The sequence below is a fragment of the Taudactylus pleione genome, unplaced genomic scaffold (assembly GCF_031769625.1).
Source record: "Taudactylus pleione unplaced genomic scaffold, aTauple2 ptg000997l, whole genome shotgun sequence".
Taxonomy (NCBI): Eukaryota; Metazoa; Chordata; class Amphibia; order Anura; family Myobatrachidae; genus Taudactylus; species Taudactylus pleione.
The window spans coordinates 192,113-209,176 of record NW_028285398.1 but is presented as its reverse complement, the minus strand read 5'-3'; the positions used below and the strand labels follow the sequence as shown (position 1 = coordinate 209,176).

At 45.7% G+C, this 17,064-nt stretch overlaps 1 protein-coding gene across 3 annotated transcripts in view; it reads left to right on the top strand.

Annotated features, from left to right (window-relative positions):
• Positions 1-238: 238 nt before the first annotated feature.
• Positions 239-17,064, top strand: part of NPR1 (natriuretic peptide receptor 1) — an 84,926-nt gene continuing 68,100 nt past the window's right edge. Inside the window, exons 1-2 of one of the 3 annotated variants that reach the window (XM_088461000.1) lie at positions 239-382; positions 15,836-16,831. In XM_088461000.1, coding sequence (XP_088317126.1) covers positions 16,129-16,831 — 703 coding nt within the window. In that variant the 5' untranslated portion in view covers positions 239-382; positions 15,836-16,128. Of the gene's footprint in view, positions 383-15,298; positions 16,832-17,064 lie in introns of those variants that run through there. The other 2 variants (XM_088461001.1, XM_088460999.1) reach the window with 2 other exon arrangements.

The following is a 17,064-nucleotide window of genomic DNA, read 5'->3' as shown; positions in this document are numbered from 1 at the left end:
TTACAGGAGGGGCCAGCCAGAGATATCGGGGGATATAAATCATTCTGACACCTTTATAGCCACAAAGCAGGCAGGTAATTGCAGCTTGCATGTGACTCACGTGGGAACTGCTTACATACCACAGGTGTGTGAGATGATGCATGTTAAAGGTGTGTGTAGTGATAATGTATTGCTGTTATAAAATGTCATGGTAGTGACGGGAATGGAAGGCGATCTGCCTTTATCAGAGTTAGGCAACCTGTGGCGCTTCACTTGTTGGGGAACTACAGTTCCCAGCGTGACTGGCTGTTGTCTGACCTTGGACTTTCCCTGGCCCCTGTATTCCCAGCACTGGATGAGCGATTCCTGCCGGCAGTCGTTACCTTGGATGCTATTTTTACATGTTGGTTTTTATCTCTATTAACAGTCTCACATCCGTTAATGACCCCAACTAATTTCTTGTGGCATCACATTCATGGGAGCTCTGTGTCATGTGTCTGCCACAGGTGCGCTTTTACAGCTTCAGCAGCTTTTAATAAAATAGGGATTGTTAATCCCTATAGTAAATGCATATCCAGGACAACTGAAATTTGACTGAGCAGTTAAAGTGTCTGCGCTATTGATGTAAGGTTCAGCGGTTCATGTTTACAGCTGGTGAAAGTGATATGAGTGCAGTTTTACTTACATCCATGTATGAGAGGAGATGCAGAGGGTCTCAGTTACATGTATGGGAGGAGATGCAGAGGGTCTCAGTTACATGTATGGGAGGAGATGCAGGGGGCTGAGGGTCTCAGTTACATGTATGGGAGGAGATGCAGGGGGCTGAGGGTCTCAGTTACATGTATGGGAGGAGATGCAGGGGGTTGAGGGTCTCGGTTACATGTATGAGGAGATGCAGGGGGCTGAGGGTCTCAGTTACATGTATGGGAGGAGATGCAGGGGGTTGAGGGTCTCGGTTACATGTATGAGGAGATGCAGGGGGCTGAGGGTCTCAGTTACATGTATGAGGAAATGCAGAGGGCTGAGGGTCTCAGTTACATGTATGAGGAGATGCAGGGGGCTGAGGGTCTCAGTTACATGTATGAGGAAATGCAGAGGGCTGAGGGTCTCAGTTACATGTATGAGTAGATGCAGGGGGCTGAGGGTCTCGGTTACATGTATGAGAGGAGATGCAGAGGGTCTCGGTTACATGTATGAGAGGAGTTGCAGATGGTCTCAGTTACATGTATGAGAGGAGATGCAGAGGGTCTCAGTTACGTGTATGAGAGGAGAGGCTGAGGGTCTCAGTTGCATATATGAGAGGAGATGCAGTGGGTCTTGGTTACATGTATGAGAGGAGAGGCTGAGGGTCTCTGTTACATGTATGAGGAGAAGAGAGGGCTGAGGGTCTCAGTTACATGTATGAGAGGAGATGCACGGGGCTGAGGCTCTCAGTTACATGTATGAGGATATCAGGGGGCTGAGGGTCTCAGTTACATGTATGAGGAGATATTACATGTATGAGGAGATGCAGAGGGTCTCAGTTACATGTATGAGAGGAGATGTTACATGTATGAGGAGATGCTGTGGGTCTCAGTTACATGTATGAGGAGATGCAGGAGGCTGAGGGTCTCAGTTACATGTATGAGGAGATGTTACATGTATGAGGAGATGCAGAGGGCTGAGGATCTCAGTTACATGTATGAGGCAATGTTACATGTATGAAGAGATGCTGTGGGTCTCAGTTACATGTATGAGGAGATGCCGGGGGCTGAGGGTCTCAGTTACATGTATGAGGAGATGTTACATGTATGAGGAGATGCAGAGGGCTGAGGATCTCAGTTACATGTATGAGGCAATGTTACATGTATGTGGAGATGCAGGGGGCTGAGGGTCTCAGTTACACATATGAGGAGATGCAGGGGGCTGAGAGTCTCGGTTACATGTATGAGGCGATGCAGGGGGCTGAGGATCTCGGTTACATGTATGAGAGGAGATGTTACATGTATGAGGAGATGCTGTGGGTCTCAGTTACATGTATGAGGAGATGCAGGAGGCTGAGGGTCTCAGTTACATGTATGAGGAGATGCAGAGGCTGATGATCTCAGTTACATGTATGAGGCAATGTTACATGTATGAAGAGATGCTGTGGGTCTCAGTTACATGTATGGGAGGAGATGCAGGGGGCTGAGGGTCTCAGTTACATGTATGGGAGGAGATGCAGGGGGTTGAGGGTCTCGGTTACATGTATGAGGAGATGCAGGGGGCTGAGGGTCTCAGTTACATGTATGAGGAAATGCAGAGGGCTGAGGGTCTCAGTTACATGTATGAGGAGATGCAGGGGGCTGAGGGTCTCAGTTACATGTATGAGGAAATGCAGAGGGCTGAGGGTCTCAGTTACATGTATGAGTAGATGCAGGGGGCTGAGGGTCTCAGTTACATGTATGAGAGGAGATGCAGAGGGTCTCAGTTACATGTATGAGAGGAGTTGCAGAGGGTCTCAGTTACATGTATGAGAGGAGATGCAGAGGGTCTCAGTTACGTGTATGAGATGAGAGGCTGAGGGTCTCAGTTGCATATATGAGAGGAGATGCAGTGGGTCTTGGTTACATGTATGAGAGGAGAGGCTGAGGGTCTCTGTTACATGTATGAGGAGAAGAGAGGGCTGAGGGTCTCAGTTACATGTATGAGAGGAGATGCAGGGGGCTGAGGCTCTCAGTTACATGTATGAGGATATGCAGGGGGCTGAGGGTCTCAGTTATATGTATGAGGAGATATTACATGTATGAGGAGATGCTGAGGGCCTCAGTTACATGTATGAGAAGAGATGTTACATGTATGAGGAGATGCTGTGGGTCTCAGTTACATGTATGAGGAGATGCAGGAGGCTGAGGGTCTCAGTTACATGTATGAGTAGATGCAGAGGGCTGAGGATCTCAGTTACATGTATGGGGCAATGTTACATGTATGAGGAGATGCAGGGGGCTGAGGGTCTCAGTTACACATATGAGGAGATGCAGGGGGCTGAGAGTCTCGGTTACATGTATGAGGCGATGCAGGGGGCTGAGGATCTCGGTTACATGTATGAGAGGAGATGTTACATGTATGAGGAGATGCTGTGGGTCTCAGTTACATGTATGAGGAGATGCAGGAGGCTGAGGGTCTCAGTTACATGTATGAGGAGATGTTACATGTATGAGGAGATGCTGAGCATCTCAGTTACATGTATGAGGTGATGCAGGGGGCTGAGGTTCTCAGTTACATGTATGAGGAGATGCAGGGGGTTGAGGGTCTCAGTTACATGTATGAGGAGATGCAGGGGGCCGAGGGTCTCAGTTACATGTATGAGGAAATGCAGAGGGCTGAGGGTCTCAGTTACATGTATGAGGAGATGCAGGGGGCTGAGGGTCTCTGTTACATGTATGAGAGGAGTTGCAGAGGGTCTCAGTTACATGTATGAGAGGAGATGCAGAGGGTCTCAGTTACATGTATGAGAGGAGATGCAGAGGGTCTCAGTTACATGTATGAGAGGAGAGGCTGAGGGTCTCAGTTACATGTATGAGAGGAGATGCAGTGGTCTTGGTTACATGTATGAGAGGAGAGGCTGAGGGTCTCTGTTACATGTATGAGGAGAAGAGAGGGCTGAGGGTCTCAGTTACATGTATGAGAGGAGATGCAGGGGGCTGAGGCTCTCTGTTACATGTATGAGAATATGCATGGGCTGAGGGTCTCAGTTACATGTATGAGGAGATATTACATGTATGAGGAGATGCAGAGGGCTGAGGGTCTCAGTTACATGTATGAGAGGAGATGTTACATGTATGACGAGATGCTGTGGGTCTCAGTTACATGTATGAGGAGATGCAGGAGGATGAGGGTCTCAGTTACAAGTATGAGGAGATGTTACATGTATGAGGAGATGCAGAGGGCTGAGGATCTCAGTTACATGTATGAGGCAATGTTACATGTATGAGGAGATGCTGTGGGTCTCAGTTACATGTATGAGGAGATGCAGGGGCTGGGGGTCTCAGTTACATGTATGAGGAGATGTTACATGTATGAGGAGATGCAGGGCGCTGAGGGTCTCAGTTACATGTATGAGGAGATGCAGGGGGCTGAGGGTCTCAGTTACACATATGAGGAGATGCAGGGGGCTGAGGGTCTCAGTTACACGTATGAGGAGATGCAGGGGGCTGAGGGGCACAGTTACATGTATGTGGAGATGTTACATGTATGAGGAGATGCAGGGGGCTGAGGGTCTCGGTTACATATATGAGAGGAGATGTTACATGTATGAGGAGATGCAAAGGACTGAGGGTCTTAGTTACACGTATGAGGAGATGCAGGGGGCTGAGGGTCTCAGTTACATGTATGAGGAGATGTTACATGTATGAGGAGATGTAGGGGGCTGAGGGTCTCAGTTACATGTATGAGGACATGCAGAGGGCCGAGGGTCTCAGTTACATGTATGAGGACATGCAGAGGGCTGAGAGTCTCAGTTACATGTATGAGGCAATGTTACATGTAAGAGGAGATGCAGGGGGCTGAGGGTCTCAGTTACATGTATGAGGAGATGCAGAGGGCTGAGGGTCTCAGTTACATCTATGAGGAGATGCAGGGGGCTGAGGGTCTCAGTTACACGTATGAGGAGATGCAGGGGGCTGAGGGTCTCAGTTACATGTATGAGGAGATGCAGGGGGCTGAGGGTCTCAGTTACATGTATGAGGAGATGCAGGGGGCTGAGGGTCTCGGTTACATGCATGAGAGGAGATGCAGGGAGCTGAGGCTCTCAGTTACATGTATGAGGAGATGCAGGGGGCTGAGGGTCTCAGTTACATGTATGAGGAAATGCAGAGGGCTGAGGGTCTCAGTTACATGTATGAGGAGATGCAGGGGGCTGAGGGTCTCGGTTACATGCATGAGAGGAGATGTTACATGTATGATGAGATGCAGAGAGCTGAGGGTCTCAGTTACATGTATGAGGAAATGCAGAGGGCTGAGGGTCTGAGTTGCACATATGAGGAGATGCAGGGGGCTGAGAGTCTCGGTTACATGTATGAGGCGATGCAGGGGTCTGAGGGTCTCGGTTACATGTATGAGGAGATGCAGGGGGCTGAGGGTCTCGGTTACATGTATGAGGAGATGCAGGGGTCTGAGGGTCTCAGTTACATGTATGAGGAGATGCAGGGGTCTGAGGGTCTCAGTTACATGTATGAGGAGATGCAGGGGGCTGAGGGTCTCGGTTACATGTATGAGGAGATGCAGGGGTCTGAGGGTCTCGGTTACATGTATGAGGAGATGCAGGGTTCTGAGGGTCTCAGTTACATGTATGAGGAGATGCAGGGGGCTGAGGGTCTCGGTTACATGTATGAGGAGATGCAGGGGGCTGACGGTCTCGGTTACATGTATGAGGAGATGCAGGGGTCTGAGGGTCTCAGTTACATGTATGAGGAGATGCAGGGGTCTGAGGGTGTCAGTTACATGTATGAGGAGATGCAGGGGGCTGAGGGTCTCGGTTACATGTATGAGGAGATGCAGGGGTCTGAGGGTCTCAGTTACATGTATGAGGAGATGCAGGGGTCTGAGGGTCTCAGTTACATGTATGAGGAGATGCAGGGGGCTGAGGGTCTCGGTTACATGTATGAGGAGATGCAGGGGGCTGAGGGTCTCAGTTACATGTATGAGGAGATATAGGGGAGATGAGGGTCTCGGGTAAGCATTAGAAAGCAGACCATTAAGGATGAGTGATCTCTGTACACTGGGCTGTGTTTCATGTGGGCTTTTAGTGCAAATATAAACACTGTATTTCAAGGTTACACATAACACAGACATACAGATACCAAGTGCCCCCACCACAGGTACCTCCCACCCACTAGTCCCCTTCTAAGTAACAGCGTGATGATCAATAATTACTGTATTACTAATACTCCCATCTCTTATTAATGTTATGTCTAATACTCTCTCTCTCTCTCTCTCTCTCTCTCTCATTCTTCCCATCTCTCTTTCTCTCTAATACTTCTCCCTCTGAAACTCCTAATATCTCTCTCTAGTACTCCCATCTCTCTCTCTATTACCACACAAATTCTCCATCGCTCTCTCTCTCTCCCCTCATATCTCTTTTGCTAATGCTCTACATGTCTCAATCTCTAATACTCATCTGTCTCTCATGTTCTCTAATATTACCTTACTCTCTCTAATACTTCCCAGCACTCTTTTTCTCTTTATCTCTCTAATACTTTACATATCTTACTCTCTCTTTCTCATACTCCCCATCACTCTCACTGTCTCTCTAATGCTCAACTATCTCCTCTAGCCCCAAAGTGCGCTGTCTTGGAGTTATCCTCGACTCTTCCCTCTCTCTTCAAACCACCCATTTAACACCTCTCGCAGTCCTGCTGTTTCCATTGTAAGTATATTTACAGGATCAGACCCTTTCTCACCCAGGATGCTACTAAAACCCTCATACACTCCCTGGTCATCTCCAGATTGGACTACTGTAACCTCCTCCTATCTTGCCTCCCCTAATCCCATCTCTCCCCTCTCCAGTCTGTCCTCAGTGCTGCTGCTCGGCTCATCTTCCTCTCCAAACGCTCTACATCTGCCTCCCCTCTCCTACAAGCCCTACACTGGCTCCCCTTCCCCTTCACAACCCAACACAAGGTTCTTACATTCGCTTACAAAGCCCTCACCCAATCCTCTCCCATTTATATCTCTGACCTCATGTCACTTCACATTCCCACCCACCCACTTAGCTCCGCTAATGCCGCCTCTCCTGCCAACTGATTACTTCCTCCCAGTCCCGCATCCAAGATTTTTCCTGTGTTGTCCCTACCTCTGGAATTCTCTCCCTCTTCCTATCAGACTCTCCACCTCTCTACACGTCTTCAAACATGCTCTCAAGACTCACTACTTCATCATAACCTTCCCATCCTAACCCGCTGCTACTTGCTTCTTCCTCTCTGTCTACCCCATCTGTGTCACACCTGTCTGTTTGCCCCTCCCCTTTACAATGTAAGCTCTCACGAGCAGGGCCCTCTATCCTCTTGTGCTTCTCCTTACATATACTGTCATCTACTACTTATTCGGTTGCCTAACCCTTGGTTGCTGACTCCCTGCTGCTTAGTGTGAGTGTTGTGATCACTAATGTAGCAATGTGTATACGCCATGTCCTTGTCCTGCATTGTATTGTACTGTAAGTCACTTGTTGCTTGTTCACTTATTTGTCTATATACTTTGTAAGGCGCTGCGGAACCCTTGTGGTGCCTAATAAAGGCTAATAATAATATAACTCCCCATCTCCCTCACTTTCTGTAATACTCCCCATCTCCCTCACTTTCTGTAATACTCCCCATCTCTCTCACTTACTCTATTACTGATCATCTCTGTCACTCTCTCAAACTCTAATACTCCCTATATCTCTCTAATACCCCCATCTATCACTTTCTGTAACACTCCCCATCTCTCTCACTTACTCTATTACTGATCATCTCTGTCACTCTCTCTAACTCTAATACTCCCCATATCTCTGTAATACTCCCATCTCTCTCACTTACTCTATTACTGATCATCTCTGTCACTCTCACTTTCTGTAATACTCCCTATATCTCTCTAATACCCCCATCTATCACTTTCTGTAATACTCCCCATCTCTCTTACTTACTCTACTACTGGTCATCTCTCACTCTCTCTAACGCTAATACTCCCCATATCTCTGTAATACTCACCATCTCTCTCACTCACTCTATTACTGATCATCTCTCTCACACTATATTACTGATCATCTCTCTCACTCTATTACTGATCATCTCTGTCACTCTCTCTAACTCTAATACTCCCCATATCTCTGTAATACTCACCATCTCTCTCACTCACTCTATTACTGATCATCTCTGTCACTCTTGCTAACTCTAATACTCCCCATATCTCTGTAATACTCACCATCTCTCTCACTCACTCTATTACTGATCATCTCTGTCACTCTTGCTAACTCTAATACTCACCATATCTCTGTAATACTCACCATCTCTCTCACTCTCTCTAACTCTAATACTCACCATATCTCTGTAATACTCACCATCTCTCTCACTCTCTCTAACTCTAATACTCACCATATCTCTGTAATACTCACCATCTATCACTTTCTGTAATACTCACCATCTCTCTCACTTACTCTATTACTGATCATCTCTGTCACTCTCGCTAACTCTAATACTCACCATATCTCTGTAATGCTCCCCATCCCTCTCACTCACTATATTACTGATCATCTCTCTCACTCTATTACTGATCATCTCTGTCACTCTCACTTTCTGTAATACTCCCTATATCTCTCTAATACCCCCATCTATGACTTTCTGTAATACTCCCCATATCTCTCTAATACCCCCATCTATCACTTTCTGTAATACTCCCTATATCTCTGTAATACCCCCATCTATCACTTTCTGTAACACTCCCCATCTCTCTCACTTACTCTATTACTGATCATCTCTGTCACTCTCGCTAACTCTAATACTCACCATATCTCTGTAATACTCCCATCTATCACTTTCTGTAATACTCACCATCTCTCTCACTTACTCTATTACTGATCATCTCTGTCACTCTCTCTAACTCTAATACTCACCATATCTCTGTAATACTCCCATCTCTCTCACTTACTCTTTTACTGATCATCTCTGTCACTCTCACTTTCTGTAATACTCCCTATATCTCTCTAATACCCCCATCTATCACTTTCTGTAATACTCCCCATATCTCTCTAATACCCCCATCTATCACTTTCTGTAATACTCCCTATATCTCTGTAATACCCCCATCTATCACTTTCTGTAACACTCCCCATCTCTCTCACTTACTCTATTACTGATCATCTCTGTCACTCTCGCTAACTCTAATACTCACCATATCTCTGTAATACTCCCATCTATCACTTTCTGTAATACTCACCATCTCTCTCACTTACTCTATTACTGATCATCTCTGTCACTCTCTCTAACTCTAATACTCACCATATCTCTGTAATACTCCCATCTCTCTCACTTACTCTTTTACTGATCATCTCTGTCACTCTCACTTTCTGTAATACTCCCTATATCTCTCTAATACCCCCATCTATCACTTTCTGTAATACTCCCCATCTCTCTCACTTACTCTATTACTGATCATCTCTCTCACTCTATTACTGATCATCTCTCTCACTCTATTACTGATCATCTCTGTCACTCTCACTAACTCTAATACTCACCATATCTCTGTAATACTCACCATCTCTCTCACACTATATTACTGATCATCTCTCTCACTCTCGCTAACTCTAATACTCACCATATCTCTGTAATACTCACCATCTCTCTCTCTCTCTCTAACACTCACCATATCTCTGTAATACTCACCATCTCTCTCACTCTCTCTAACTCTAATACTCACCATATCTCTGTAATACTCACCATCTCTCTCACACTATATTACTGATCATCTCTCTCACTCTATTACTGATCATCTCTGTCACTCTCTCTAACTCTAATACTCACCATATCTCTGTAATATCCCCATCTATCACTTTCTGTAATACTCCCCATCTCTCTCACTTACTCTATTACTGATCATCTCTGTCACTCTCGCTAACTCTAATACTCACCATATCTCTGTAATACTCACCATCTCTCTCACTCTCTCTAACTCTAATACTCCCCATATCTCTGTAATGCTCCCCATCTCTCTCACTCACTATATTACTGATCATCTCTCTCACTCTATTACTGATCATCTCTGTCACTCTCTCTAACTCTAATACTCACCATGTCTCTGTAATACCCCATCACTTTCTGTAATACTCCCCATCTCTCTCACTTACTCTATTACTGATCATCTCTGTCACTTTCTCTAACTCTAATACTCACCATATCTCTGTAATACTCCCATCTCTCTCACTTACTCTATTACTGATCATCTCTGTCACTCTCACTTTCTGTAATACTCCCTATATCTCTCTAATACCCCCATCTATCACTTTCTGTAAGACTCCCCATCTCTCTTACTTACTCTATTACTGATATTCTGTCACTCTCTCTAACTCTAATACTCACCATATCTCAGTAATACTCACCATCTCTCTCACGTTCTGTAATACTCACCATCTCTCTCACTCTATTACTGATCATCTCTCTCACTCTATTACTGATCATCTCTCTCACTCTCTCAAACTCTAATACTCACCATATCTCTTTAATACTCCCATCTATCACTGTCTGTAACACTCCCCATCTCTCTCACTTTCTGTAATACTCCCCATCTCCCTCACTTTCTGTAATACTCCCCATCTCTCTCACTCTATTACTGATCATCTCTGTCACTCTCACTTTCTGTAATACTCCCTATATCTCTCTAATACCCCCATCTATCACTTTCTGTAATACTCACCATCTCTCTCACTTACTCTATTACTGATCATCTCTGTCACTCTCGCTAACTCTAATACTCACCATATCTCTGTAATACTCCCATCTATCACTTTCTGTAATACTCCCCATCTCTCTCACTTACTCTATTACTGATCATCTCTGTCACTCTCACTTTCTGTAATACTCCCTATATCTCTCTAGTACCCCCATCTATCGCTTTCTGTAATACTCCCCATCTCTCTTACTTACTCTATTACTGATCATCTGTCACTCTCTCTAACTCTAATACTCCCTATATCTCTCTTATACCCCCATCTATCACTTTCTGTAATACTCCCCATCTCTCTTACTTACTCTATTACTGATCATCTGTCACTTTCTCTAACTCTAATACTCACCATATCTCAGTAATACCCCCATCTCCCTCACTTTCTGTAATACTCACCATCTCTCTCACTCTATTACTGATCATCTCTCTCACTCTCTCAAACTCTAATACTCACCGTATCTCTGTAATACTCCCATCTATTACTTTCTGTAATACTCACCATCTCTCTCACTTACTCTATTACTGATCATCTCTGTCACTCTCTCTAACACTAATACTCACCATATCTCTTTAATACTCCCATCTATCACTTTCTGTAACACTCTCCATCTCTCTCACTTTCTGTAATACTCCCCATCTCCCTCACTCTGTTACTGATCATCTCTCTCACTCTCTCTAACTCTAATACTCACCATATCTCTGTAATACCCCCATCTATTACTTTCTGTAATACTCACCATCTCTCACTCACTATATTACTGATCATCTCTCTCACTCTCTCTAACTGTAATACTCCCCATATCTCTGTAATACTCACCATCTCTGTCACTCACAATATTACTGATCATCTCTCTAACTCTAATACTCACCATATCTCTGTAATACCCCCATCTATTACTTTCTGTAATACTCCCCATCTCTCTCACTCACTATATTACTGATCATCTCTCTCACTCTCTCTAACTCTAATACTCCCCATATCTCTGTAATACTCCCATCTATCACTTTCTGTAATACTCACCATCTCTCTCACTCACTATATTACTGATCATCTCTCTCACTCTAATGCCATATCTCTGTAATGCTCCCCATCTCTCTCACTGTCTGTAATACTCACCATCTCTCTCACTCACTATATTACTGATCATCTCTCTCACTCTCTCTAACTCTAATACTCACCATCTCTCTCACTGACTATATTACTGATCATCTCTCTCACTCTCTCTAACTCTAATGCCATATCTCTGTAATGCTCCCCATCTCTCTCACTGTCTGTAATACTCCCCATCTCTCACTCTATTACTGCTCATCTTTGTCACTCTCTCTAACTCTAAGGGGTAAATTTACTAAGATTCGAGATGGTCCCGATTTTCAAAGTGATTTATCGCGCTGGTACTTGCCAAAATTCGGGTGATTTAATCCCTTTTCTTTTTTGCAAATTTACCAACAGGCGATTTGAGGATAAACGAGTTTGCCGATGGTGAAGCAGAACGAGATATCTCTCCTGAGTAACTCCTTTTGCAGGACATTACTCACCCGAGATTGCAGTGTTTTCTCTCTGCCAATCTCTCCCGAGCTAGCAGCCAGCACATATCAGTGAGTTATGTTTTGGCTGCTTGTGTGTTAAGACTTGTTAAAAATAGATAAATGTTTTTAAAAAAAAATTGTGAGGTCCCCCCCAAAACACTAACCAGCCCCGGGCTTGCCAGCCTGTCCTGGTTCTTAATTTACAGGGAAAATAATGTGTAGGGTTCCACTGTAAATTTACGAACCAGCACCTGGCAGCAGGGACAGAGCTGGTTTTAAATATACGGAGAAAAAAAAAGACAAATGATGTGAGGTGCCCCATATATTTTAAACCTGCTCTGGACCCTTTCTAACGGGGGACTGATGCCACAGCCAGGGGTGCCCCTTTACCGGGCCCCCCAGCCGCAGCATCAGCCCTGACCATTAGTCAACCCAGGCCAGGGATCCCTGGGGAGTTAAGGACCCTCCCAATAAAGGGGTCACCCTCTCCAGGGCACCCCTGACCTAGGCTGATAACCGGGGGTATACCCGCCACCCCTGGGCAGTGGGTGGTGGGTTGATAGTGTTAGGTGTAGTGTAAAAATTAGATTTTTCATCATTGTCTTTACAGTGGGACTACAGGTCCCAGCAAGCCTCCCCCACATGCTGGTACTTGGAGAACCAGCATGCGGAGCATTAAGGGCCCACTGGTACCTGTAGTTCACCTGTAAAGAAATAGTTAATAAAACACACAACACACCGTGAAAATAAAGCTTTATTGTATCCATAATCACACTTACACATACTCACCTGTTTCCAGATGCTCCTGTCCCCCTGTCAGCGTAAAGTATCTCATCGAATTACCTGTAAAAAAAGATCCAGGGTCCAGGGCTGATTGTAAATATACGGGGAACCTCACGTCATTTTTTTTTCTCCGTATATTTAAAACCAGCTCCGTCCCTGCTGCCAGGTGCTGGTTTGTAAATTTACAGTGGAACCCTACACATTTTTTTCCCTGTAAATTAAGAAACATGACCCGCCGGCAAGCCCGGGGCTGGTTAGTCTTTTGGGGGAGGGGGGGGAACCTTATGTAATTTTTTTTACATATTATCACTATTTTCACCATTTACAGAAAGAAACATACAGAAATCACAATGATTTGTGTTTGGTTCTGACCATCTCGCAGCTCAGGGGGTTGAGAGTTTGCTCCTATCTCACCTGAGCTTGTCATCCCGATTCCTGGTAAATGTGAGAGATATATGTTTTAGGTGAAAAGTACCTCCGATTTGGCCCGATGGTGATTTGATTGGAGATTGCTATCTCACCCGAGTTTTAGGAGGGAGATGAGAGAGATCTCTCTCTAACTCATCTGACTTTACCTTTAGTAAATTTGCAAGCAGGACAAAAAGAATACATCACCTGAGATGGTCATCTCCACATATCTCGTTTCCTAGCAAATTTACCCCTAATACTCACCATATCTTTCTAATGCCCCCATCCCTCTCACTGTCTGTATTACTCCCCATCTCTCTCACTCTATTACTGCTCATCTCTGTCACTCTATCTCTCTAATACCCCCATCCCTCTCACTGTCTGTATTACTCCCCATCTCTCTCACTCTATTACTGCTCATCTCTGTCACTCTATCTCTCTAATACCCCCATCCCTCTCACTGTCTGTATTACTCCCCATCTCTCTCACTCTATTACTGCTCATCTCTGTCACTCTCTCTCTAATGCCCCCATCCCTCTCACTGTCTGTATTACTCCCCATCTCTCTCACTCTATTACTGCTCATCTCTGTCACTCTCTCTCTAATGCCCCCATCTCTCTCACTGTCTGTATTACTCCCCATCTCTCACTCTATTACTGCTCATCTCTGTCACTCTATCTCTCTAATACCCCCATCTCTCTCACTGTCTGTATTACTCCCCATCTCTCTCACTCTATTACTGCTCATCTCTGTCACTCTATCTCTCTAATACCCCCATCCCTCTCACTTTCTGTAATACTCCCCATCTCTCTCACTCTATTACTGCTCATCTCTGTCACTCTATCTCTCTAATACCCCCATCTCTCTCACTGTCTGTATTACTCCCCATCTCTCTCACTCTATTACTGCTCATCTCTGTCACTCTCTCTCTAATGCCCCCATCTCTCTCACTGTCTGTATTACTCCCCATCTCTCACTCTATTACTGCTCATCTCTGTCACTCTATCTCTCTAATACCCCTATCTCTCTCACTGTCTGTATTACTCCCCATCTCTCTCACTCTATTACTGCTCATCTCTGTCACTCTCTCTCTAATACCCCCATCTCTCTCACTCTATTACTGCTCATCTCTGTCACTCTATCTCTCTAATACCCCCATCTCTCTCACTGTCTGTAATACTCCCCATCTCTCTCACTCTATTACTGCTCATCTCTGTCACTCTATCTCTCTAATACTCACCATATCTCTCTAATACCCCCATCTCTCTCACTCTATTACTGCTCATCTCTGTCACTCTATCTCTCTAATGCCCCCATCCCTCTCACTTTCTGTAATACTCACCATATCTCTCTAATACCCCCATCTCACTCACTTTCTGTAATACTCATCATCTCTCTCACTCACTATATTACTGCTCATCTCTGTCACTCTCTCTAACTCTAATACTCACCATATCTCTCTAATACCCCCATCTCTCTCACTCTCTTTCTAATACCCCCCGTCTCTCTCTCATACTCCCATCTCACTTTCTTTCTCAAACATACTCTCTCTAATACTTTCCATCTATCTCACTTTTTTTAATACTCCCCATCTCTTTCTCTCTAATACTCTCTCTCTAATACTCCCTTTCTCCCTCAGTCTCTTTCTAGTACTCCCCATCTCTCTCTCTCACACATTAACTCTAATACTCCCAATCCCACGCTCTATCACTAATACTCCTAATCTCTCTCACACTCTCTCATCTCTGACTAATTAAACCTCTCCTCATTAATACTTCCTTTCTCATTAATGCTGTCTTTCTGGTCCCCTCTCCAGCTCTCAGCAATACTTCCTCTCCTTGCTGTCTCTTCATTACTTCCCTTCTGTCTCATTAGCAGTCTACTTCCCTGTGCGAGTGCTGCCCTCACTGTCTTTCTCATTAACACGTCCCCATACTCTCCTGAGTACTCCTCTCTGTCACTAATACTCGTCTTCCTTATTAATACTCACCTCTCATTAGTACTCTGTAATGTCACTTATTAATGCAATGTTCTGTGTATCTCCATCGCTGTTCCCTCGCTGAGTTTCTGTGTCTCGGTATAACCCACCCTCCCTTACATCGATACATGCCCCCAACCCATCTCCCACCCCGCTCTCTCCCTGCTCTGATCTCCGTCTGTCTCTCTCATTCATTCCCTACCAGGATACCTGTCTAGCTCTCGCCCTCTCCCCTCTCTTCCTGTCTCTCTCCCACTTACTGTCGCTCGCTCGCTCCCCTAATTTTATTTCACTCACTCACCCCCACTGTCTCCCCTCAGCCAACTCCCTTATATCCTTTCTCCAGTCCCTTCTCCTGCACTCCTCTATTACCTGACACTGTGCTAAATAACTTCCCTCACTTGCCTCCTCCGAGTCCCTATTTCATGGGGTGAATAAACATTTGATCTGGTTTTCCTACAATCCCCATATTTCTTGCACAAGAAGCCCAAATCCCTGTGTTCTGCTCTCCCATAGATCCTGGGAGCCATCCAAGTTCCAGGGTTGGAACGAACACCACCCCCGTGCTTCTACTAGCAACCCCCTGTGGATTTTGGGGGCTGTGAGATGCACTTGGATGGGGCTCAGGAACCTGGATGTGGTGGCTGTCACACTTTTTTTTTTTTCTACACTTAGCCAGCGAAGGGTTAATAAGCCGGGCTTATGATAACAACCCTTTTTGTCATTGAGGCAGGGGAAGGAAAATAAGGAACCCAGCCTCCAGATAGTACTGAATCCTGCTCTCCAGTCCCTTCCAGCAGCTGGAATCTAATGGCTGTGTGCGAAGCTCCTTCTCTCTCTCTCGCACATGATGAACAGGAGCCTGGCTGTAGCTCGGTATCAGCAATAAGACTCTGACTCAAGTGCTGAGCACCAGAAGGAAGAGGGTGGAAGAAGCACTGAGTGGGCACAGAGTGGTGAAGACCTCTTCTCAGTTACCTTTCTTCTCAGCAGGCATGAGGTCCATCTGAGCAACGACTGACATGGTTGGGATGTGGGTGCTGGTGTGTCTTGCCGGTATGGCCATCTGCCCCAGCTCCCAAGTGGACAGCAAAGTTGAAAATCTGACCATAGCAGTGGTGCTTCCCCAAACCAACGTTGTGTATCCCTGGGCTTTGCCGAGGGTGGGACCGGCCATCAAACTGGCCGTCGACCGGATCAATAATGACTCCAGTCTGCTTCCCGACCTCCACCTCTGGGCGATCTTTGGGAACAGCGAAAACAGGTACGGGAAGTGTTCGGAGGCAGCTGCACCTCTTGTGGCCGTGGACTTTCAGTTCAACTACCACCCAGAGGTGTTTGTGGGTCCTGGGTGCATGTATTCGGCAGCCCCAGTGGGCCGGTTCACCGGGCATTGGAAGGTCCCTCTTATCACTGCCGGGGCCCCTGCTTATGGATTTGGGGAGAAAGTCGAGAGCTACAAGTTTACCACCAGGACGGGACCGGTCCACACCAAGCTGGGTCAATTCACTTATCACCTCCACCAACAATACAACTGGAGCAGACGTGCTATGGTGCTTTACGCCGATGACAAGCAAGACGACCGGCCCTGCTATTTCACTATGGAGGGTCCCTTCATGGAGCTGCCCAGATTTAACAACATGAGCGTGGTGGATATGAACCTGAAAGAAAATGAAGTGACTAACTACACCGCCATCATCCACGACATTAAGCAGAAAGGACGGAGTAAGTAATCCCTAAAAACCTTCCATCTCTGTGGGCGGCAGGGCGAGGGTGGGATGGGTGCCAGCGATGATTAGGGGGGGCAGTAAGAGCAATGGAATTGACACTTTTGCCTTTGTGCCATCTGTAAGCTCGCTGAGCTTGGAGATGCCAGACTTGGCTCAGATTCCGCTTAACCAAATTAATATTGAAGGAAACTTTAGAAAAAAAAATTAACTTTTCGCAGTAAAAATTGC